Source organism: Anas acuta, chromosome 2 (assembly GCF_963932015.1).
Source record: "Anas acuta chromosome 2, bAnaAcu1.1, whole genome shotgun sequence".
In the NCBI taxonomy this organism is placed as follows: domain Eukaryota; kingdom Metazoa; phylum Chordata; class Aves; order Anseriformes; family Anatidae; genus Anas; species Anas acuta.
Window position 1 is genome coordinate 61,527,423 of NC_088980.1, and position 24,708 is coordinate 61,552,130.

General features: G+C 38.3%; 1 protein-coding gene across 5 annotated transcripts in view; it reads left to right on the forward strand.

Annotated features, from left to right (window-relative positions):
• Positions 1-24,708, forward strand: part of AVL9 (AVL9 cell migration associated) — a 43,283-nt gene that overhangs the window by 10,799 nt on the left and 7,776 nt on the right. For 3 of the 5 annotated variants that reach the window (XR_011094056.1, XM_068675055.1, XM_068675054.1), the window contains 13 exons: positions 6,218-6,338; positions 8,639-8,724; positions 10,037-10,108; positions 10,877-10,966; positions 11,328-11,394; positions 12,021-12,061; positions 13,175-13,213; positions 16,345-16,414; positions 16,970-17,502; positions 20,257-20,391; positions 21,119-21,338; positions 22,743-22,860; positions 23,840-23,893. Coding sequence is in view for 4 of the 5 variants with exons in the window: in XM_068675054.1 (XP_068531155.1) it covers positions 6,218-6,338; positions 8,639-8,724; positions 10,037-10,108; positions 10,877-10,966; positions 11,328-11,394; positions 12,021-12,061; positions 13,175-13,213; positions 16,345-16,414; positions 16,970-17,502; positions 20,257-20,391; positions 21,119-21,338; positions 22,743-22,860; positions 23,840-23,893 (1,646 nt within the window). In the remaining variant the exon portion in view is untranslated. The remainder of the gene's footprint in view (positions 1-6,217; positions 6,339-8,638; positions 8,725-10,036; positions 10,109-10,876; positions 10,967-11,327; positions 11,395-12,020; positions 12,062-13,174; positions 13,214-16,344; positions 16,415-16,969; positions 17,503-20,256; positions 20,392-21,118; positions 21,339-22,742; positions 22,861-23,839; positions 23,894-24,708) is intronic. The other 2 variants (XM_068675057.1, XM_068675056.1) reach the window with 1 other exon arrangement.

A 24,708-nucleotide genomic window follows, 5' to 3' on the forward strand; every position in this document is an offset into this window, starting at 1 on the left:
CCATCAGACGTCCTGTGGTAAAGACCCCAAATGCTTGTTGGCTCATACGACAGGCTGATCGCTCACCAGCGTGGTTTCAGCAGCGTGTGCCGTATGAATTAGATGCAGTGTCTGCTTCTACATGGCATAGTACGTGTGCTTTGAAGCATGCCGACAGGACTGGTTCCCCCGTTTTCCCACTGGGAACCAGGGCATGCAGCAGAGCTGAGGAAGGGATGCACATCGGGGTCTCGTGTGGTGGGAGGGAGGAATTGCCACCAGCCTGTGGAGCTGGGGACATCCTCCCAGAGTCGATGGGTGCAGCAGGTTGTGTGGATGGAAAACTGGCTGCTGCTGACCCTGCTGTAAAAAGCAGCTGTTCCACTGGGCAGAGGTAGCTGAGGAATACTGAAACCAAATGGTAACACACAGCTGTAAGGGAGCTACCTTCTGGGGTACCTTGTGCTCGTCACCAACAATATGAAGTTTAACAGGAGCAAGTGCCGGGTTGGAGGGGCAGGCGCTGAGCTCTGCTCTCTGGGGACAGCGACAGGACCCGAGGGGACAGCATGGAGCTTGGACAGGGGAGGGTCAGGCTGGGGGTTAGGGAAAGGTGCTGCACCCAGAGGGTGGTTGGGCACTGGGACAGGCTCCCCAGGGCTGTGGGCACAGCACTGAGCTGCCAGAGTTCAAACCCTGTGTGTGAGAGTGTTGTCCAAATGCTTCTTTATTTTGGGGTGGTCCTGTGTGGAGCCAGTTGAATTGAACTCAATGATCCTTATAGGTCCCTTCCAACTCGGGAGATACTGTGATTCCATGATCAGATAAGAGGTCATCCTGTATGAATTGTAGCTTGTTTTCTGTAAGACCACAAAGACTTTTCTTGAGGACACAGAGCTCCCTAGAAAGTCCCCAAGGCTGAAATGGCTGCAGTAATACTATGCACCTCTCTTGGTAGGAGCATGAGTACTCAGGTTTCCATTTTCTTTTTTCTGTTTATTTTATGTTTCAAGAACCTTATAGTAAAAATTGTACTAACCTAGTTAGTTTTTGAAGCAACCATAGATAGTTTTTTTGTGCACATGTAGCACTGCAAGTGGTGTACTTGGAGCTTGTGTTGCTCTATAGCTTTGTGATGGGGGAACATGAAGAAGTTTTAGGAACTGGAAGGATAGAAAACACAGTGCCCTATCTCTTTCTGATACATTGATTGCCCTTCACTTTTTTCATGTGTTTGTGTAAAATACTCTTTTAATATGTGTATACATAAATACATGAAAACGTTGTTAGAGGTCATTATATCTCTATTTTAATATTACAGCATAGGTGGTATTGTTTTACAGGTTGTCTAATTGACCTGTAGATCCTGATCTGTTGGTTCTGTCATACATACGAGGAAAATAAGTCATTTAAATCTGGCTAAATTGTGATTTAAGTTGTTCTCAATGCTGCAAGACAAACTATGTGCTTAGAGTTTCATTTGGCTGAATGGTGCAGTTGTTATGGTGACTCAGATAAAATCATTGGTGCACTGGTTTTCTCTGTTTCTGTCTGTGCTAGGACTAAGATATCAGAAAAACTTCCTTCAAAAATCCCAGCTTTCAAATACTGGCTTATTTGAAACGAGGGATCCATTCTCATGTGTCATTTTAATTTGTTGTTTTGTTGTGTGTGGTTGGTTTTGTTTGTTTTTGTCACTCCTGGTTAGCAGTATCCTCAACATTCAACATCCTTTTACTTTTCTTGCTCTTTTTCTGCTTAAGTGAGATCTGAAGAGCTGCAGTCCTGGACATGAATTGAAATTATTTATGACTGTAATTAGTCTTTTTGCCAGTCTCCTTCTCTTCGTATGAAACAATTGTTCTACCTGTTGATGCAGTACAAGCAATGGAGAGATCATCAAAGCAATTTTTTTCCTAGAATGGAGTAGGTTCGCTCACTGTAAATTTAAGTTCTGCAACTCAGCAAAAGCATTTTTTCGTTTAGTTTTCGTTGCATTTTTTCATTTCGCACTACCATTTAAAATATTTCAGATTTTTGTGGAGATACGAACTTAAATCTTCTCCCTCTTGAAGTAATGGAAAAACTTGGCAGAACCACAGAATGGCCAAGGTTGGAAGGGACCTCTGAAGATCAGCTGGTCCAATGCCCCTGCTGAGCAGGATCACCTACAGAACATTGCTGAGGATGGCATCCAGGCGGGTTTTGAGTATTTCCATAGAAGGAGACTCCACAACCTCTCTGGGCAACCTGTGCCAGTGCTCTGTCACCCTTACAGTAAAGACGTGCTCCCTTGTATTGAGCCAGAACCAGCTGTGCTTCAGTTCGTGCCTGTTGCCTCTCGTACTGTCGCTGGCCACTACTGAAAAGAGACCGGCTCCATCCCTCTCCACACTCTTCCCTCAGATACTTGTACACATTGATGAGGTCTCCCCTCAGCCTTCACTTTTCCAGGATGAACAGGCCCAGCTCTCTCAGCCTGTCCTTGTACAACAGCTGCTCCAGTCCCAGGATACCTTTGGCCTTCTTGACCACAAGAGCACGTTGCTGACTCATACAACGTGAAAACTTATTAGGGATCAGGATTTTCTCATTTCTAGTCTCAAGAGAGATCTTTCAAAATGTCTCATTTGAAGAGGGAAACATGTATTGTGGCAGTGAGTAGGAAGGGATACGTTGTAAATGGAGCAGCCCAAACATGGAACAGCAGTCTGACTGGAGAGCATGGGAAGTCTGCAGTTTGTGGTAACTTATCAGCGCTTTGAGTTATTGCTGGTTAATGGTCATTGAAGATATAACTCATGCTGTTATTGCTAACACTTAACACTTTGCAGGGAGGGAAAACAACCTGACCTGAATATAAAGTTCACTGAAAACCAGCGGAGGCTACCTCGCTAATGTATGAGTGTAACAGGTGGACGTGCGGTTATGTTTTGGAAATTCCTCTTTTATCACACTCAAATTTTAGCCTCTCTTCTGACTGTGTACTCATAATCTAGTACAAGACGATATCAGTGCATTTGTTCAAAGAAAAACTCATCTTAGTTTCTAAACATAACAGAAATACAATTTGCCTTCCCTGCGCTCATCTATTATTTCCATGAATAATGCAAGATAGTGAACGTGTAGTGAATTTAAAGAGGGGGAACCAAAACAGATTGCCTAGTCTTTTTTTTTTTCTGTGTACCCCAAACAAGAAAAGATCATCTATTTGCATCCAAACTGTTAGATACAATACAAACTACATACAAAAGGTTAATAAAGGTAGCAGAATTACAGAAAGATACAAATGTCACTTTCAGAAACTTGATTGTCCTTCAGGTTAGGTTTTTCTTGTATTTTATTTTAGCTTGGTAATCCACAGAAGCTGAAATACTTTGCTTAGTGCAGTTATTTATTTCTCCACTCAATCATGACACAGTATAATGTATTGATTTTTGTTCTGAAATCCATCGTTGGCAGTCTGCATACAGAAGGTGACAATTGGAGCAGGCGGAAAGCATTGCCATCAAAACCCCCTGGCAGGCATAATCAATATTTCCAGCTGTAATGAAGACCCCTGACACTTGGAAGAGTGAAGAAATGAGTAGAGATTTGGGTTCATGTTTTATATTGCTTCTTCTGAAGTCTCTGAGGAGTTCAAATTTTTATACAAATTTAACTTTGAGGAGACTTTTTCACTTCACTTGAGGGGATAAAAGCCTGTAAAATCTTCTCAGGCAATCAACTCAAAAAACCTGCGTATGTATTTGTGCCTATTGAATATGGAGCTTTATTACAAAGACTTTTTCTCTTATTTGCAGGCAAATCTTGTAATGCATCTATGTATTGATGCCAGCCAGGGAAATTAAGTGCTTGTTTATGCATATACCTGTAGGTAGATTTAGCTAGAGCTTTGCTGTTTCAATTAAATGAAAAATGAGCTCATCTGTCTTCATTCCGTGAAGGGAGGAAAGAACTGTGAGAAAGGTCCCTTCTGTGGTCCTCTCCCACCACCACCATGGTTGTTCTTGGGTTTAAAGTGAAAGAGGTGATGAAAAATAACTGTTCTGGGTTTTGTGTAGTCGCCGTAGCTACAAATTCTGTATCAAGCAGTTTACACGCACAGGCTGAGAAAGCATTTTAGTGAGGTTTCAGTTCATAAATTCAGAAGTGGTAGAACTGATTTGTGTGATTTTAATGCAAAATAAAATAAAAAATCCTAACCTGAGCTGATGCCGTTCTGTAAATTGAGCCGTAGAAGTCAAGCAGGATGTCTAGGTGATAAGGAAGAGTTAGGGTGACTTTAATCTGCATTAATTCAGTCATCTGCAAGTTAGACCTTTAAGTCTGAACCATCTCTCTTTGGAGCTGATGGAAAGAAACAGATCAGATGAATCACCCTCAGCAGGTGTCTGTTTTCTTTGTGTGGAGTGCTTAGGAAAGCTGGCTCGGAGTTCTTGCTGTTTGATATGTAGTTAGATGACATGAATCCCACCTGCAGTGACTACTAGCAAAAAAGTTTGACTTAACAGCTTTGAAATGAACCCACTGGGAACTCTGAAGCTGGTAGAAAGAAGTTCTCCAGGGGACTGGATACTGTCTTTGCTGTCGGATTGTCATTTTTCTTCTTACAGCCATCTGCCTCTGCTTCTTGCACCCTCTCAGCGTCTGTGGCAAGGGGCAGTGCTTCTGCAAGCTGCTAAACTACACAAATGGGATCCCTCCTTAGGAAGGGGGTACTCCCTATGTGGGTCCTTTTGGGGAGGGGGAGGAGCAGTACATCATAGAAACCAGGTCTATCATAAAATCTCTATATAAAATAGACAATTTAAAGGTGCTTAAGCGATCTTAAATACACTTTGTCTGAGTCTTGTGATCCCCTCTCACCTATACCCACGTTAATACAGAAATCACTCCATTAAAACGCAGAAGAAGCAGACTGATGTAAACCAAGGTTATCGCTGGTCTCATTAATGCATGTTCAGTTTGGAGCTGTCAGAGCCTGCAGAAATCCCCACTGCTGGGAGTACCTGATAGCACCTGAGGTGCTTACAGCATGCTGCGAGCTAGATCAAACGGGAGAAAGTTTTTCAGCTAATTTCATGCTGTCAAAAGGACACGGGAGCCAGTTGGCAACGATTGTAGAAAGAGTGACACCGTGTGGTAAGGTGAAAAATTTCACTTTTCTTGATTTGTTTCCCATTTCTTCAGTACCCACATCTTACACACTATTCATAAATCATAAAAAAAAAAAAAATAATAATAATAATATTGTCATCCAATGTTAAGATTTTGTGTGTTTGTCTTGGCATGCTTTTTATTTCCTATTAGTTAAAAATTTCCACTTATGAATTCTAGAGCCAACTAGTTTTTAGCCAAATGTCTTCCAAGAGGAGTTGTATCCTGCTGCAGTTTCTTCTGCTGATAAATTTGTGCCTCAACTTGTGTTCAGTGATTTAAGAAATGTATGTCTGGAAAAAGAGACTTGTTGAAAGTGGCTGGAAACCCAGAAGTTTACCTAGAGGGAAAGAAAATGAAAGGATGATAGTGAAGATGCTGGTTTTCAGGATCTGTGACAGATAAATATTATGGTGCAAGTAACAGAGAATTTCTGAGAAAACAAGGTAAATGGTAGACAACTGAAAGGTGAAATTGAGAGGCAGGATTTCTTGGAAAGAAAAAAGATGCGCTTGTAGTAAATGCATAGAACTTGCTGCATGATTACAGTCAAGGGCGTAAAAATATTTAAAAACAGTCTTTTGCTGTCGGTATAGCTTCTGAGGTTAATTCAGTATCCACACAGGCTTGCATGTGCTAGAGCATTGCCTAGCCATGAGCACTTGGGGCGGCGAGAAGCCAGATCTGATCTGAGAACATGTGCGCCCCAGCAATGACCTCTGCTGGTACCACAGGTGCAGCCTTGCGCTGCTGGCTGTGTGCAGAGGGGAGAAGGTAGGCAGCTGCTGGGGTGACGTCTTCTGCTTGAACATCTGCTCTGTATTTCTCCTGAGGAAAAGGCACTGGGTTGGATAGAGAGATGTGGGAGCCAAATCTGCCCCAGGCCTGTCAGTTAGACTGCACATGAGTCAGTCCAAGGGTGCCTGGAAGGAAGAGGAGGAATGCTAGTAGGAAGAAAAGCTGTTTCATACCATTGCTAAAGAGAAAAAATGCCAGGCTGAACTACAGAGGCTTGCTTGTTTGGTAACAATAATCTGTTCTCTCTTTGCTTCCTATTTTGTTCGGTTTGTTTGTTTAGGTTGAATTCTCCTACCCTCCTCTAATGCCTGGAGAAGGGCACGACAGCCACGGCTTACCAGAGGAGTGGAAATACTTGCCGTTTCTTGCCTTGCCAGATGGCGCTCACAACTACCAGGAAGGTAAGAAATTTGAGAGGAAGTTGCATGTGGAAAAGCCTCCTACCTGCTTCTACTTCAGGCAAATAAAAATGCAAATATCTGGACAGTTCATCAACTATTCTTTTTGCTATTAGATTTCTTGCACTACTTGTTTACGCTGCAAAATGATTGATAAATATGATCGATTTTTCTCTTTAAATTCTGAAGAAACATAAAATTTTATCTTCTACGTCAATAAATCAGACGTCAAAAATTCAGTTTAAAGGTTACGTGTCAGTTGTGGGTAGTCCTAACACAAAACAAGGCTACCAGCTTTCCTTAAAGAAGCCACCTGAGTCAGGAATTAGCCCTCGAGTAAAATCTAATCCAGTTTTGAGCTAAGGGAAGATTGAAATTATAAAAGTCATCTTTCTAACGTATCTGATCATTATTTATTTTTTTTATTTCCACTAACATTCAGTGATTCTTAGAAGGACCTACAAGCCGTTCAGCGTCTGTAGCAAGGCATATTTTGAAAACTAGCAAATATAAAAGACAGGACCTTTAGTGGATTTGTCAGCAGAATAGAAAGATAAAACATCTCTTTCACCATGTAGTTACCAGCAAGGTCACTGCAGGTGTTTTTTTCCTTTTTTTTTTTTTTTTTTTTTCAGTTTTATTGCATTATTTGTTTATTATTGCATTTATTTGTTTATTTGACAGCAGTTAGTTCATCGCTTTGACACTTATTTGCTTGTTGTTTCCATATTCTTTCTGCACTACAGCAAACAAGGAAGTCACTTAAAACAGAAAAATAACAGACCCTTTAATGTTACTTTTAATATTATTTTATTTTATTTTTTTTTTTAACTTGATGTAGTTAGCTTTCTAATCCTCCAGCTTCCAGAGGCCTTTGGAAAAGGAGGCCTCATACCAAAAGAATCTCCTTCCCAGCAGCAACAGGAGTATCTCTGACTCTGCTCTGAGTCATTATTTTTGTTCTTCTTCTGCATTGCTAAGTATGTAATGAGCAGTAGGCTATGTTCAAAACCAGGAAAATTGTATGTAGCCTCACTTACCTGTTCCCTCTTTGCACAGCACTGTCCAAGTTAATGCTCAACTTGGGTCAGTTTCATTGTTGCACTAAAAGTTTATTAATGTGTGGGTTTTGGTAAGGGGAAGAAAAACAGAGGTGACAACAAAATGGTTGTAAAGCCTGGTGTTTTGTAGGCAAGGATACACATGAACTTGAAATTGGCAAATATGATTCAGATAAAATTGCAGTAAACATAATTGTTAATAACTCTCTTTCCTTCTGAGTTTTCAGTTAACTCCCACTGGCAGTTATATTTTTGCAATGAGCATGGCGTGCTGCAAGAAATGTATTAAATTTTTAGTGAGACTCCATGTGAGCTCCATAATGCAATTATACTTATTCAAGGGAGTATTTTTTCATATATAACCCTTCTTTCCATTGGACTCAATGCATGTGTGATCGTTTATTCTGCATTTACTACAGACTGGGTAAAATGTTTTTATTTTCCTTCAAAAAAGATTTAATTCTACATTTTGAAAGGCAAACAATCATAATGTGTATTTTTAATTATGACGTAGCGACGTTTTTTGTCACTAGAAGCAAGTGTGTATTTATATATATCTCAAGCTGTAACCCTCACTTGTGCCATATTTTACAGGGATTTTTTTTTTTTTTTGTTTATGTCACACTTGCCCAGGGGAAACAAATTTATGTGAGGCTAGAGTTCACAAATCATTTTTGCTACTATAGCGGTGCTGTACATGAATATCTACCTTGGCAGGGTTAGGGGTGTCAGCAGCTCTAACCTTTCAGCTGTATATGTCTTCCTTAATTGCAATGAAGATAGAAAGAAAAAAAAATCAGCTTCCTGATGTCATCACATGCCTGCTGTGCCATCCAGTCCCACCAGTTCTGTGGGTCCTGTCTTACAGTGCCCTGCCTTTGCTCTTACATACCGAATTGGAAAAGCAGCATACCTGTTGGTTTCAGGGGTGTATCTGTGCTGTTAATATCTGCTTCTGAACATCTGTCAGTGGGCTGATAAAGGAGCTTAGGCTAAAGGTGAGGCTGTTGTCAGAATATCCGTATTAGCACAGCTGGAGCTTCTTACACGAAGTATTGTGCTATTTAGAATCTCTAATTTGGGTGTAGGCATAGCTTTATAGATGACTTTTTCCTTTTTTTGAAATCTCAGAAAATGCATGTGCCAGTATATTCAGCAGTAACCCTTTTATAAATAAGTGATGCTGAGAACAAAGATAATGAGCACTTGACGGTGACTTAAGAAACTTTTTTTTTTTCATAGATACTGTGTTTTTCCATTTACCACCAAGATGTGGGGATCGAACTACAGTATATGGTGTCTCTTGCTATAGGCAGATTGAAGCAAAGGTAACTTTCCAATCTGAATAATTTCACTGCAGATATGCAGATCTGTAACTGCTTACTGATACTGAACTTTTAGCAGGAAGCTGGAAAAACTGGTAAGAGAGCTATAGTGTATATCTGATCACACTTTGAAGAAAGATGTGTTTGAACTACTGGAGTGTACCCAAATTTTCAAAAGCAGCAGCAGTAATATTACCTATGTAATTACAATTGTGTTACTACAGATTTCTTTAAAACAACAAAACCACTCCTTTTCCAGTGAAATGCCAAGAACCTGGAATATCATGTGGCTTTTAGCTCTGAATGAGTCTTGCATTCAGAAGATGCAAATTTTGTACTCTGTCTCAAGTGCACCTTGATTACATTTGAAGTTTCTCTTTATGCTATAGGAGACATTTTCCATGTGCAGATTTTAGTTCTGTTTCTTTTGACCATAATCCACGTTGATTTGAGTTCACTCGCTGTGTTTACAGCCAGTCCTCACTGTATTCTGTGATTGAAGTCTTGCTCTATTTAACTATACAATTATTTTAAACTTGGCTTTTTTGTGTTCTTGATTCCAGTTTATACTGTTTGCTAACTGATTTAGATATATTAGATGTTTAAATTGAACCCCTTGGAACAAGTAGAATATAACATATATGACATATAACATATAACAGCTCCAGCGCTCTTTCCATCTGACTTTCTGATGTGTGGGCTGCAGTCCACACACTTGCTGTTTTGTGCAGTTGAGTGAATCACTTGGCTGTATTTCTGTCCTCACCCTTTATAGTTGTGCTGTTGAGTAGTAGGACCATTTGGTCTGGCTGAGAATGGAGTTTGTTCTACCTCTTTTATTTTACGGATGGCTCAAAGAAAATTGAGTGTAGAGCAAACTGCTTCCAGGCCTGACTGACAGACTTTTCAGCCTGATCCATTTTCACTGATAATATTAGAGAAGAGTTAAGTGGTGTACTGTGGCTGCTTCTGTTCTGTTACATTACCCTGAGTTAAAAATGCCATTGCCAGGCTACAGCTGGGCTATTCTAGGGCTGTTTATTCAGTGTCTTTTAAGCAGTCCTCTGCCTGTCATCACAGCTGTGTTTGCATCTGTGCTGTGCACAGTGGGATGAGATCACAACTCTGACCAGTCAGTGCTTTGACCATTTGTAAAAGGTAAAGACACTGTTACGTCATTTGGATATTCCACTGCTGAAGGCAGTCAGTTTTAGGATTTTGTTTAAAAAAGGGGCTATATGGCAACTAGACCTGTGAAAGAGTTCTTCTTGAAGTTGTATGGGGGTAATAATACTCTAATACTTCTATTTCTTAGGCATTAAAAGTACGGCAAGCAGACATCACACGAGAAACAGTGCAGAAAAGTGTCTGTGTTCTCAGTCAGCTGGTAAGAATGTTTGATTAACTCTCAAAACACTTCTAAATACCATAGTAAAATCATTTGGTTCCCATATTCTTGTTTGGAACTTCCAGCTTTAAACATATGATTTTTTTAAATCATTGCAGAGGATAACAAAATGGTGAAGTAAAATTTAATTAAAAGGCTTTGGCATTTGAATGAGCTGCCTTGAATTGGTACCTCCTTGTAAGAGAAATTATAAAAGTGGCTGCCTGTTGTCAGGGACTGGGATATCTGTTTGCACTTCTGCTGATTAAGTGCTACTAATTCTTCCTTTCATATGTATATTTATATATATGATTTCAAGGTTAGATCATTGTTATAACTGAAGGGGGTGGCTGTTGACAACTGAAAGATAGTCACAGATATACTTTTGTTTTGAGGGGCCACCTTGTACTGCTACTTAGCAAAAGCTACCGCTCTCCAGGCAGAGCATAAAAGTTCTTTCTGCAATTAGAGGTGAAGAAAAAGCTACTATTACAGCTGCATAAGCAATATATAAAGCAGGAAAATACTTTTCCAGAAATATGCTCAGTGATGGTATAGTATGTGCAAATGGAAATAAAATAGTTATTTAAAATGAGCACAGGAGAAAGATGTTGCAACTAAGGAGTTGGATCCTTCCATGCTCCCCCCCCCCCGATGAACTGTGTGTAGTAGTTAGTTGACTGTATTGTAGGATGAGAATGGGAGAAAACTTAAGTTCTAAACAAGTGGACTTTTTTTTCACTTGCTTTTGTTTGTTTTTCTTTCAAGCCGTTGTACGGGTTACTTCAGGCAAAGCTGCAGCTCATTACCCACGCGTATTTTGAGGAGAAAGACTTCTCGCAAATTTCAATTCTAAAGGTAACTTTTAAATACTGCCCATGTTGAGCAAGGCCTACAGTACATGGCTAAAGACTTCAGCGTTTTGAACTAGTGGTTTGCTCGGATATTCTGTTTTCATAGGTTATTCGGCTATTCAGCTCCTGTAATAAATTACAGGAACTACATGACCCTCAACTTTCTGATTTGTATTGAAATACAAGAACAAGCATGACAGTCAGCCTGTGTTTCCATTGACTCCATTAATAATATTTGACGTTCTTTCTGGAGTAAGACTTGAATAAGATTTTTTTTTATTCAGGATTTTGTGCCAGAATGACTAATAACTTCCATTTTGTTGTTTGTTTGTTTTTTTTTTTGGCTTCTTTTTTAATTTTTCCAGGAACTTTATGATCATATGAATAGTTCCTTGGGAGGTACTTCACTAGAAGGGTCACAAGTTTATCTTGGTAAGTGGTTTTCCTGTACAAGTAGCAGAGATAATGTTACCCTAATCAACATATTCCCTTCCTGAGCTAATATGCTTATGTGCATTAACAGATTAAGCATAAAGGTCAGTGTGCCTGCACAGTATTCTGTTATGCTTTTCTTTATTAATGGATTTAAATAAATGTCAAAGGCAGTTCTGCTTTCATAATGGACATTAGTTGTGAGTTGTGTCTTGACCTGGCAGTCTGACAAGTAACTGCTCATCTGCTTTTGAGAAACGGTACTTAATTTTTTCCGATGATGATGTTTTGGAGTACTTGACGTTTTGTCTGCCTGTTATTTGGGAAAGCTTCTATTTGATTCTGACTCTTACCTGTGTTTTCTGAATATACAACGTAGGATTTACTTCAGTGTTTCTATAACACCGCATTGCAGCCAACAGTAGCAACTCATTGTGACTGTTCGTTTTGTTACTGATCCTACACAAAGGAGAGAATGTGGTATGAGTTCTGCTATTAAATAACCACATTCATGTAGAATGCATAATGAGTGTATCCTGTCCCCCCACAAAATGGTGACAAAAAGTAAAGTTAATATATTTATTAGCCATGGAACTGGAATAATTGCTGTCTCTTTGGTATCCCAGGTCTGTCTCCTCGGGATCTTGTTCTTCATTTTAGACACAAGGTAGGCTTTCTCTGCTAGATTTATAAAATAGAGCACTTACTTTGAGAGTAAAATGCTTTGTGAGGGAATGAAAAATAAACATGTCTAGACATACCTAGACATACTCTAGAAGTAAGAAGTTCGTTCCCTAAGTATTTCTGCTTACAGTCTCCTGATTTTCCTTCCCCTTCCACCTACAGACATTCAGTAAAAGTAAGTTCCAGACTGAGAAGTTTTGTCTGTCTTCTGTATTTCTGGGAGAGTTTTAGGTTTCTGTTACACTTCTTTAGTTATGTCCCAAAGTGGTATCTCAATTATGGTCTTGTTTCTATTTCCTGTTCCTTGTCGAATGAATGTGATGGAAGAATGCTGCTAAAGTCATTGCAGGCACTTGGAGCGTTTTTCCTGTTACTGTGTAATTTTTGCAGCTCCTGGCACCATACATCCTGAAAGTAATTGAACCCCTCTTTTTTGTTAATAACTGTTGAAATGGAGTTTGTAGCTAAGTTAAAAATAGCATTTAAAATCTTTAACTGACAAGCATCAAGGAAACAAACATGAGATTCTGGATTTAGTGGTTTATTTGTGCATTCTTAGTAGACTCTTGTTTCTCTTTAGATGTCTTCAAGTCATGCCCCAAAATGCCTTTCTTTTTTTTTCTTTGGGTATAAAAAGCCTAGACAGCCACCTCTGATCTAGATGTCTTGTCTGTAGATGTCTAAAATTAGATAAAGTGAATGCTATTCTTGGTATTTGGCTCAATTAATTGCTGTGATTCTGTGAAGTAACTCTTCTGTGTTTGTGATTTACTGCTCTTTAAAATTCTGGAATGATACAGTATGTTCGTTCTTTATAAACCTTATATGATTCAAATTACAATTCCTGTTTGTGCAGTCTTTCGTTTGTGCTTCTCAGATGCCATTTTAAAGAGTGCTCAGGTGGAGAAAAACAGTGTTCTGATACTCATTGACTAGTCAGATATATCTGATCATTTGATAGTTAGGAAGTGAATAACATGAAAGTTAGGAAGTGAATAACATGAAATTTTGAACAGGATTAAGCTTGCACAGTAATTTTGGTAAATGGTACAGCTTCATTTACCATGTTTTTCCTTTGTGTTTTTTTTTTTTCCAGGTCTTGATCCTTTTTAAATTGATTCTTCTAGAGAAAAAGGTATATTTTTTATCTGAAGCAGATAGTTGAATTGGAAATGTAGTTGAATATCTTTTATTTGAAAACATGTGGGAACGTACCAGTGGAAAATAGTGTTAAATTAAACTAAAGTATCTGGAGTTGTACCAGCAATTTAGCATATAAGAATAAATTAGGAAAATATGTTAGAAGTAACTGTTGTGTGTTTATGTATAAATTTGCCTCTGCTGTTGTTATATCCATACTCTTAATAGCTGTGAAGTAAAATATTAAATGTGAGCAGAATAACTTAACGTATTATAAAGATAAGAAGGGAAACACAGAGTGTAAATAGATATTTATGTGAAGGAGGAGATGGAAGTGTTGAGACCTAAAAAAGAGCACACAGCTTTACAGATTTTGTTAAGTAGAATTTTTGATTCAGGCCTTTAAATAGGCATACCAAAAAAAACTAATGCAAGGAGTGTCTTTCAAACCTGAATTGCACAGACAGTGAGGAGTCATTTTTGTCACATCATGCTGAGTAAAGTCAGAGCATGTATTGCTATAAACTGTTGAATTCTGCGCTCAGTGTTTTCTTCGGGGTCTCTTGCTGCCTCAGAAACGATGCCACTTTAGCAAGTTAAGTGTAATCTACAAAATGTACAAGCAGATCTGAAATAGTACACACATTTGTGTTCTTGTCTTGGGGTATTAACAGAAGACGAACTTTCAGTGATAAGAGCATGTATCAATTCCCAGACATTGATGAAGATTTTTTTTGTCTTGTTCTTTAAATTTTAACTTTCAGTTCTCCAAATTTCACTTTTTTTTCAGTGAACCCACTGAAGAAACCCAGCTTCTCTATTGATCTGTTTAAAAGCTTAAGCTGTTATTTTGTGACAGTTCAGAACTTGGGCATACATAAGCAAAATACTTCACTGAGCTACAATTTTCTGATTTGAAAATCAGTTCTACTGAGCTATTTTCTGAAGCTTAAACAACAAGTCATAAATGCACGGAAAGAGCAGAGGAGGGAGGCTTTCCCAAGCATGTTCATGTGACTCAAACATGAAATTGTTTTGAAAATAAGTGGATACTTACTGAATAAACCTGTGAGATTTTTGTGGGGGTTGTTGTTTTTTTCTTTCCTCCCTAAGCTCCAACAGCAAGACAACACTTCCAAGTTCAAAAGGAAGAGTTTGGGTTTTCTGTTGCTGCCTGTTTTCTGGCAGATATTAAGGTTCAAGAATAACTGTGGAAATCTGTATGTTCAAAGACCTTAAATATAATACGCAAGAAGCCACAAGTAATCAAGTAATGCCAATTTTCCTTGAGCTGAAAAATGCCTCACTGCCACAGACTGATTTTCTTTAATCCCTAGCAATTTAGTTGATGCTTTTCCACAGACTAAAGGGATTTTTTTTTTCACCTCTCAGCTGTTATGAGGCTGGAAGACTACTTCCAGATGGTGATTGTTTGATTTTTCTGCTGCCAGGACCACACAGTTTGCCGATGTAAATGTTGTAGGCCATATAACGTAGGAGAAGTAAGAAAGCGTGCACCCATGCAGATGGAAAGATGGCAGGGGGACTGCTTGGTGGAACAAATACACGAAAGTGCTTGGCTTAAGTAAGCAGTCCAACCCAAACTAAAAGCTAAATTTTGAATAGGTTTCTTGAAATCAAAGTACTTCTTTATAGACTGAGCAAAACCTACTTTTAAGCCTACAGAAATAATGAGGAATACATGGTATGTGAGAATCTAAAAGTACAAGAGGTATCGTGGGGGTCCTGTTCCCTGCTATTGCATCCCGTATTTTTTGGACTGACCAGCATCTTAAAAGAATTTAGACTTAATTCCTACTGGTATCAGCAGAAATCCTTTCTGCAGCTGATCTGCTTGTTCTTCGCATCATGCTTTTTTCCTGTGGTTGTTGGAATTTGAGTTCACCTCTCTTGAACATGGAGGGTGGAGAGAAATGGTTGTACAGGGTAATACATGTAATCTGTTTCCAGCTGAGGGACCATTGACATTTGGTATGTGTTTAGGACTGCACAGGTCTTTTAATTTGTTCCATCAACCAGTAGCTTGTAGATGTGCATGTGCATCTTAAGTTACTCATCAGTCACTTCTGAAGTGACTTCTGAGCTTACAGCAGAAGTCTTTTATTAATGCTATGTCCACAAACTTGCACTTTTAATTTCGTTATGCACCTATAAAACTGGCCTGCAAATTCCTTCCAATGCTTATATGTTTGCTTTACTTGTTCTCCTTTTTCACTGAAAGTGTAAAAATGTCATTATTAAGCAAGACCCATTTGTTTATTCTTCCCTTTTTTTTTTTTTTTTTTTTGTTCCTCCCTTGGAGGAACTTCAGTAGTACCATTCAGTCATCCTTGTGTTTCTTCTTTCACTGCTTGCTAGCCTTTTACATCCCCCATTTGAATTCTTAACTAATTTACTCTTCCCAGTCTCTGTAATTTAATTAAGGAGATTGATACTTCAGTAAAGCACTTAAGGCATAACATGGAAAAACAATCATGTTTTCTGTTTCCATAAACTCATTTTTTTATCATAGGAAAATATCTCTAATAATGTATGCTGCATTTATCCTGCTTTCTGCTTATCTGCGTATCTTTAATATATTTTCTTAGAAGGGATTTTTTTTCCAGTGTAGATTTTTGTTAGAATTCTGGAATGGAGATTATTTGGTCTCTTTGATTTATAACAGAGACACTTTAATGTACTACAAATTAACAACAACTGATGCAGAGTGCTGGGAGTAACTTCTTGTCAGTTGTTCAGTCAGATTTTTCCTTTCTTGTAAAATTGATCCAATCCACATGCTGGATCCAAAAAAGCATTCAATCAAAAAAAAATCTTGACTGAATGACTAGTGATATATATTATGCACACAGGCACATATATATAACATGTATTTTGTAGTATAAAAAAACACACTATACATATTTAAATATTAAATATGAACAGTTGTAAGAGCTTTTGTGGGTGAGCAGACTTCCTTTTTAAAATAAATAAATTCCTTGACCAGTTTGCAGCTGTTCTTTGTCATACTTAAGTATAATTTTTTATTTTAATTTTTATTTCCTCCCTACTTCCCTTCTCCTCTCTTGCCCTCTTCTCCTGTTTTTTTCCTTCTTGCCTTCCCAGGTGCTGTTTTATATTTCTCCGGTAAATAGATTGGTGGGAGCTCTGATGACAGTCTTGTCGCTATTTCCTGGTAAGGAGAGAAATTTGGACTTCTCAGTTACCACCAGAAACCATATTAAAAAGTTGCCTGTAGTGTTTCTTGTGGGAACAACTTATGCAGCAATAGTTACATTGATATATTGACTGAAAAATGTCTTAACTTGTATGCATGTGTATGTATTGTGGGCATGTATCCCAACATTATATGCACTCTGTGGATTACATATTGGAGCTACTAGATCTTCTGTACTGCCTGTGAGTAACATAAATGGGACTCTGAATTAGTTACACATTCCTGCAAGTTCCTTAAAAATCAAAAATTCCTTCTGCATGTGCTTCTGAAAACAAAACAGACAACCCCTTAATTAATTCTTACTAATTCTTAACTCGTAACCAGTCTTCTCAAAGCGAAAAGTTGGGGTTGCTTCTTTTGGGGAGAAAGGTTGGTTGGTCGTTTTTTCAAGTACTGTTGTAAAATACATTATTTCCACTATGCATACAAGGGCACTTTTCTTCATTTTCTTCAACAAAAATTATTTAAATTTATATTGAAATGCTAATTTCCATGGGTCCTGTCACTTTCCAGGTATGATTGAACATGGTCTTACTGACTGCTCACAGTATAGACCAAGAAAGAGCATATCGGAGGATGCTGTCTTGCAAGAAATTACACCACGGTTAGATGATTCTGTGTCTGCTGCTGCTACAAACTTGGGAGTGGGCAAGGGAGGCAGGAAGATGGCAGGAAACCATTCGCTGGGAGGTCAAAACACAAACGTGCCTTTCTCCCAGTCAGAGAAGATTTGCAACGGAGCTCGATTCTCCAATAGTACTGTGCAGCACTTGAAAGTTCCTTCCCGCACTTCTCCAGAGTCCTCTGAAAGTGAATGGGAGACCTTAGATCCCAGCATTTTGGAGGAGTCTAATTTGAAAGAAGGAGTATGCGAAAATGCAGCATCAGAACAGGCTGAAAATCTGCCAAGTGAATGCAGGAGTCCAGAAACCCTTCCAATCACTGTGCAGCCCCAGGCAAATTCAGGACACGCGGTGCTTGTTCCAGGACTCGTATCTGGGTTGGAAGAGGACCAGTATGGTATGCCGTTGGCTATTTTTACAAAGGTAAACAGGTTGTTTATAATACCAGGTAACTCATAAAGACTTCTGTTTTTCAGAAGTGGCTAATAATTTTGGTTACCCAGCTCCAAATGGACAGTAGGGTACTATAAAACACGTAAGTACAGCCTCTGACAAGTGACTGTGTTTGTAGGCAGATGGAAAGAGCTCTTGTGTGTCTGAGGGGTATGCACACATGCACATACATTTCCCTTTCATACATATACTTCTGTACTGTTTGCAGTTCTGTGTGATGGTAACCTCTAGACCCAGCATGGTTAATGAACGGTATCTGTCAGTAACTGCTGTTTTCTTTTACTCTGAAGAATTGTTGATCTAATCTGAATGGGTCAAGATCAGAGCACTTAAGTATTTAAATACCTTAATCCAAACTAAGTTTCTGAAAGCTATCTTAGCTCCCATCTAAGCTCATTTTTCTTCTCTTATGTATATATATATTTTCCCCCCTTTCTTATATAACACTACCTGGTTGTCTGTGACTTTTTCCCCGTGCATAGTGCTGAGCTGCTCAGCTTCAAGCTTTTACTAAAAAATGCCTAACTGAACTCCACGTATCCCAGAGTTCCTGTACAGGCTTTGATGGGCATTGTTCAATAACAAGCAATGTATCTACCAGAGCTGGTTCTCTGTATAAAATGGAGAAAATGCCTCCCTTTTAAAGATGATTTTGTCAGCAAAAGAAGTGATATGATACCTTTTTTTATTTTTTTTAATGTAATAACCCTTTAGGTGAGCACTTGCCCAGAAAGCAGAAGAGTCAGATCTATTTCCTGGAGGTTGAGAGGTTCAAAGTGGCATTTCTTCCTTTGTAGACGCTTCTTGCAGAATGTTGTATTTGACAACGATATTTGAGCTTCTTGAAATACCTTTCGTTGGAAAGAGTACACTAAATGGGTCCGAGTGAGCGGCTCAAATGTCATCTTCCCTGTCACTGTTAGAAATAGTTTTTTAGCACAGATGTACAGTCTGGTGTTTGTCTTCGTGGTCTGTCTAATCAAAAGAATAGCCTGTAATTTGTATTTAGTTTAGGCCTGTTGAAGAACGAGATTGAAAGCAAGAATCAAATAATTGATAAAGAGGCCTAAGTGTGCAAACTAGCTTGCTACTAAGCTCATAAAATGGAAAAGTAAATGACCTTAAAGAAGTTGTTGGTTTACCTTCTATTTCACAGAGGCACTTTTCATCTGAGTTCATTCAGAGTAATTCTGTTTAGAAGTGGCTCTAAAGAAGTCACAGAAGTGACTTCTGTTTAGAAGTGGCTCTACATCTCAAAATTACCAGAAAAATATGATTATAAGTTATAGTTTAACCACTTACTGGAACGCTTGAATCTCTTTTGGAGCTCTCATCTCATTCAAAACAAATTTGAATAGGAGGAAACTTTGCCAGATGATGCAATAACATATCCAAATGCACCAGAGCATAGGGAAAAATAGGTTATGATACTTGTTTCTTCAGTAGCAGTTCTGTAAGAACTAAAACTCATTTCAATTTTTTTATTTAAAATAAAAAAAAGAACAACGGCACAGAAATAGACATTGTTAGATCTACAGAGAAATGGGAGTTTTGGGAAATTACACTTGATCTTTAAAATAGTGACATTTTCAGCACTCTGCTACTTACGTATCCAACAATTAGCCCTTCCTTTACCAGCTTAAGCTGTGTTTTTTTTTTTGTTTGTTTGTTTTTTTCTATTTAAGGTTGGTGATTCCATCTCAAAGCACTGTTGTTCCTTCGACACAGGCTGCATTTGCTTTCAGCCGATAAGTGCTTGTCATCTGGAAAGCTATCCCTGTGTTCAATATGACAAAAGGGAATAGTGCTCCTTTCTACCATATGTTTCCAATTACTATGCACTGTGATTAATAAAGTACATGTGCTCTTTGTTTCTTTCCAGTATGCCATTTGCTTTTCTGGGCTTCTGCTAGTGAATAAACTGTGGTGTGCTTTATGCAAATGAACAGCTGGAATTAGGCTTGAGTATTAGTCTTACTGTTATGCTGTTCCTATATTTAAAACTAAAAATACAATAAGTACAGCTGTTTCTCAGTGCTTGTCAAATACCTTACCTCAAAGCCTTATGATACTCCTTTCAAAATGTTTTGTGGTTTTGTGTTGTTGTTTTTGATTTGAGTGTGGGACACTAGATTAATGTAAGCATGGAGTGTTTGAGGAGCACAGTGCATTGCTTTCTGTACTACTCTCTTTTAAAGCATGCATATGCTCATCAGAAAGTGTTGCTATCTCTAGAACTTAGAAATGTCCATCTACCAAATGTGGATATCAGTCCTGTATTTTTCTAGCTCTCCTGCACTGTAAACTTGAGGCATGTCAAAAGACCTCATGGTGTGCAAATGGAGAGATGCATCTTCATATCTGCTGACTCGCTGTCTCTGAACTGCCCTGAGAACTCACTATTGATGCGTATTACTTATTCTGTTACCTTATAAACACTTGATTTTTGTGAATTCACGTTGTATTTCAGTCCTGACACTGGAAGGCAACACAACCTCTTGGAACTCCCAATTTATGTAGAATTTGGTTCTTTTGCTTTGCAGATAAAACACGGCAAAACAACAAATAACTGCAACTGAAATTGTAGTAACCAGAGTAACCAGTGTTGTTCATTCTGTGTGAAACGTGCTAACTTTTGGTAGGGACAAAACTCTGAATACAGTGTTGGTTTTTCTTAGAGGAGAGGGGGCTTATGTTAATCCTCTAACATCTCTGTTGCTTTAGGGATACCTTTGCTTGCCATACATGGCGCTGCAGCAGCATCATCTCCTGTCGGATGTAACAGTCCGCGGCTTTGTTGCGGGAGCCACCAACATCCTGTTCCGTCAGCAAAAACACCTGAGCGACGCAATTGTGGAAGTATGAATCTTTGCATTTGAACTTCGTGGACTGGAAGGGAGGGGAAAAAGAGGTTGCATTTTGAATGTATTGTTTTGGGTTCATCACTGAAATATTTAATTACTTCTCCATGAAATAAATTCTTAAATGCATAAGTGTATTCCGTTTGCATCAGTTTTTGGGGTAGGACAAAGCTTTAAGCTGTAATTAAGGTGTAATTTTACTTGTCATGTCACAAGCTTTTTAATCTTTTTCATGGCTTTGGATTAAGGTCTTCAAAAATGAGTGCTTTCAGCTGAGAAACATACAGTTGGAGAATAAAGCATGTTAATGATGACTTCCTCGTGATATAATTGACATGTTAAAAACAGTGTCTCAGAAAGCACTCTGTTCTAGTAAGTGTGTACAGCTATATAATCAGCCTAAGATAGCTACATATCGGTAGTGAACTTCATAAATTGAAGTGAAAGTCCAAAAGAGCCTCCTAGAAAACGCACGTGAACACCAATTTTCTCTTGCCAAATCCTTTCAAATGCGCAGCTTTTAACTCTGCCTGGTTGATGATGAGGTTCGAGTTGTGTCAGAGTAGTAGCTGACGCTGAGAACTTTTCACTCAGGATTTCTTTTTGATATTTCTTGAGACTGTTGCATTCAGATTTAGGTAGCTGCTTGTCAGTAGCAATATGTAGTAGTACATGTGAGCAGTTTTATTTAGATAAATTTTTACCCTTGGAATTATTTCGTATAGATAGAAGATGCTCATGTACAAATCCATGATCCAGAGCTCCGTAAGATCCTGAACCCTACAACGGCTGACCTAAGATTTGCAGATTACTTGGTGAAGCATGTAACTGAGAACAGAGATGATGTTTTCCTTGATGGCACTGGATGGGAAGGAGGAGATGAGTGGATCAGGGCTCAGTTCAGTGCTTATCTTCACGCGCTGCTTGCTGCTGTGCTGCAACCAGGTAGAAAAGATTCCCTAGACAAGACCTTTTCTAGGAATTGAGATGAGGGTGGGTGTAAAAAAGTATTTGTTCTGTTGCCTTACATGTGTGGCCTGTCATTGGATCTCCCTCTGCCTAAAGTTTCATTTTATGCTACCTTTTTTTGGTTGTCCTTGTCTATCTTTGGTATTCCTTAACAAGCTTATTACTCATTCCTCACAGTCTTACAGACCTGTTTCTTCTCCAACTGTTTCTCCTTGATTTATTTAAGCTTTCGTTATAAGTAGAAGTTCCTGAAACCCTGTATATGATGAGACTTTTACAAACTTGGGTGTCCTACAGAGTTGTTTGAGACCTGAAGTTCAGTTTGGGGAATTAATTGGATTCAAGGAGGCATGAAGTTAAGTGTCTCTAAGTGTCTCTTTTTGGGAGGTTTTACTACTGTATCTCATCTCTTTTCCATTCCTGCTATGGTCTTAAGTAGGGATTCACTTAATTGTCAACTAGGGGTTTTACCAGCTTGTGTTTTCTGGAGCTCAACGTTTTTTGCCTTAACTCAGAGGGAGTACTCTGGGTTGCAGCCTTTTGTGCATGAATGCAGCCAAAAGAATCAGTGGCTTATTTGTGGAAGTTTGCCAACCACTATCCCTCTTAACTTCAGCCTCTTCGTGATTATTCTCCTTTCACACCAATAAAGTAACTCAGTGTCTGTTTTGTGGTGTTTCTGAGAAGCAATGAGATCAAAAGTGTGATTTTTAAAGTCTCGAAGATTAAAAATTCTTTGTCTGGAAACATTAATATTTTAAGATGATTAGTAGTTTGATAATGAAATGTCAGGCTTTTCATGAAATTCATGCTACTTCACTGTCTGGTTCTAAAATGATTTCCCACAATCTTCTGTATTTTAAATGGGTTGTTATGATAAGTTGATTCCACAGTAGCTCATACTGTGGTTTTGGAGTGGATTTGAAATTTACTATATTTAAATGAGCATTAACATAGTACAGCAAATCCTAGTGTATCTGACCAAAATCAATGTAAAGGATGTTTTTTTTCTCAGTTACTGTGTGGCCTTTCTCTGCCCTTCCTGTCTTTGCCCAGAGAGCAAGTCAAGAGGTCTATGTTAGCATGACCTTCTTTTTCCACTTGAGCTCTTCACTTAGAACTTTACAAATGAATTAAGAAAAAACAAAACCAAGCTTTTCTTATTTTTAAGTGTTTTGTTTTGTCTTGGCTTTTTGTATTTGGGACACTTTAAAATAATAAAACGTTTTTGTGAAATGTCAGGTTTCTAGTACTAACATTTGACTTTGATTTGATGAGAGTCTGGAAAATTTCATTTTTTCTTTAAAATGCAAGTCATTTTTCTTGTATTACAACTGTAATGAATTGCTACAAGTTCACATCTTTATTTTAATCTCTCAGACAATGAGAAGACATTGTCAGACTTTGGAACACCATTTGTAGTAGCCTGGAAAAATACTCACAACTACAGAGTATGGAATAGCAATAAGCATCCAGCTCTTGCAGAAGTAAATTCTAGGTAAGGAACTGATTTTTGGCACTTCACATGGAATGCTCCACTTATGAGCAGCTATGCACACACCATTCTGTAGGATTAGTGCCCCTCTAGCTCCTATTTTCACCCGCCTTGAGGGTGAAAATTTAGGATCCCATGCAGTAAAGACTCTGTGAGCACAGAAATACTCTTCACTGAAGATTTTTGTTCTTCAATACCTTACTCTACTTCTGGGATATAAAATTATGAAGAAAACTATATCCAGAGTCAGAACTGAAACTTGTTCAAGTCAATTGATGGCTGTCCTGAGCTGTAGAGAGTTTGTTATTCCTCAGAATTGCCCTCAGATGTTTCTCCTTTCCATTAGTTACTTCCAGGTACACAAAGAATAGATGTGTCTGGGGTAGAGGGGAGCTGGCTGAGTTATGCTGCATCTGCTGTAGTTTGAGTTGTTTTAAGTGCATTTTTGTTCCTAGATTAGATGATGCCAGGCTTGTTAATACTATAGGCTGTGCATGTGTTTTGTTTAGCACACGCTTGTACTGTATTGCAGGGAGTTTTGCTAGCTTTTGTTCTTGCTTTGGCAGCTGCTGTTGTCTGAAGAAGGCTGCTGTTCTTCAGACTTGCAAAGCTCTTTTGGTCTGCTTAAGGGTTTTTGTTTTGTTTTCTTGGCATGTTTTGTCTTGCTAGGTGTCTCTGCCTTAGTGTGAAGAGAAGGTTCTTAATATCTGATGTGTAAATGGAAGGCACCTTAAATGTTAGTTCATAAGAAACCTGAGACCAAATAGTATGAACTAGCTTTCTGTGAAGTGATACAATGCTGTGTCTACAGTAAGGGGATTTTTTTATTTATTTATTGTAAACTATGAAGAGGAATATAACTAGGAATTGAAGTTGTTGTGATGCGGATTAATAGTGGAAATTTATTTAATGGAAAATTAATGCTTTTAATGTGTGGAAAAGTATTTAATGCTTTTTCTCATTTTTTTTTCTCCTCTTCTAGCCACCCATTCCAGGGACAATATTCTGTATCAGATGTTAAGTTAAGATTGTCACAGTAAGTATTTAGTAGCTTATGTGTTTTTTTTGTCTAATATTAATAACTACACAACTGTTGCTATCATGAACTAAACAAAATAATGGTTTAAATCAGTTTCATGTGCATGAAACTGTATTCAAGGTTCTGCAAAAATGTCATATCTAAAGATGGACAGTTTGTCTGAAATAGAGAAAAACAGTGCTCATACACTATTTTGTGCTGGGCTTTATGTAATAGAGGTCTGATTTTTGTATTGCAATTATAAGTCCTTGGTGTTTTAATAGCTTTAGTTTACAATTTAAAAATAAGCCTTCATTGGTGCTTTCCTATATGTTGTCTTTAGGTTCAGTTATTTGGAGAAAATGTTTTTTTTAATCATATATAAGACTCTTCAGTTTCTTCAAGATAAAAGTTTAAAATGAGTTTTACACAACCTCTTATTGCACCAAATTAATCTGAACTTTGAGGTGGTGTTAGCTCTTGCTGTCTAAAACTCAGTAGTGCTTGTTATTTCTGTAGCAGTTTGGCTCCAACAAAAGTCTCAGTCTTGCAGTTAACTATCTCTTATTTATGCACCAAGCAAGACAGAGAGCAAGTTTTCTCACTTAACTATGTTGACCACAAAACATCAGAGACTTGTTCTGTAAGACATCTGCAAATCAGCAGTGCGTACATGCTGCTAATTCTGCACCTGTCTTGACCATAGACTATTACTTTCAGTATACTGTGAGGAGACCTAAACCAAATGCTAACATAGAGCAACAGCACGAGCAATAAAAAGGGTTCAGACTTCAGCCCAACAAAGCTTCCTGTTGCTTTTGTTGGCTAGTGGC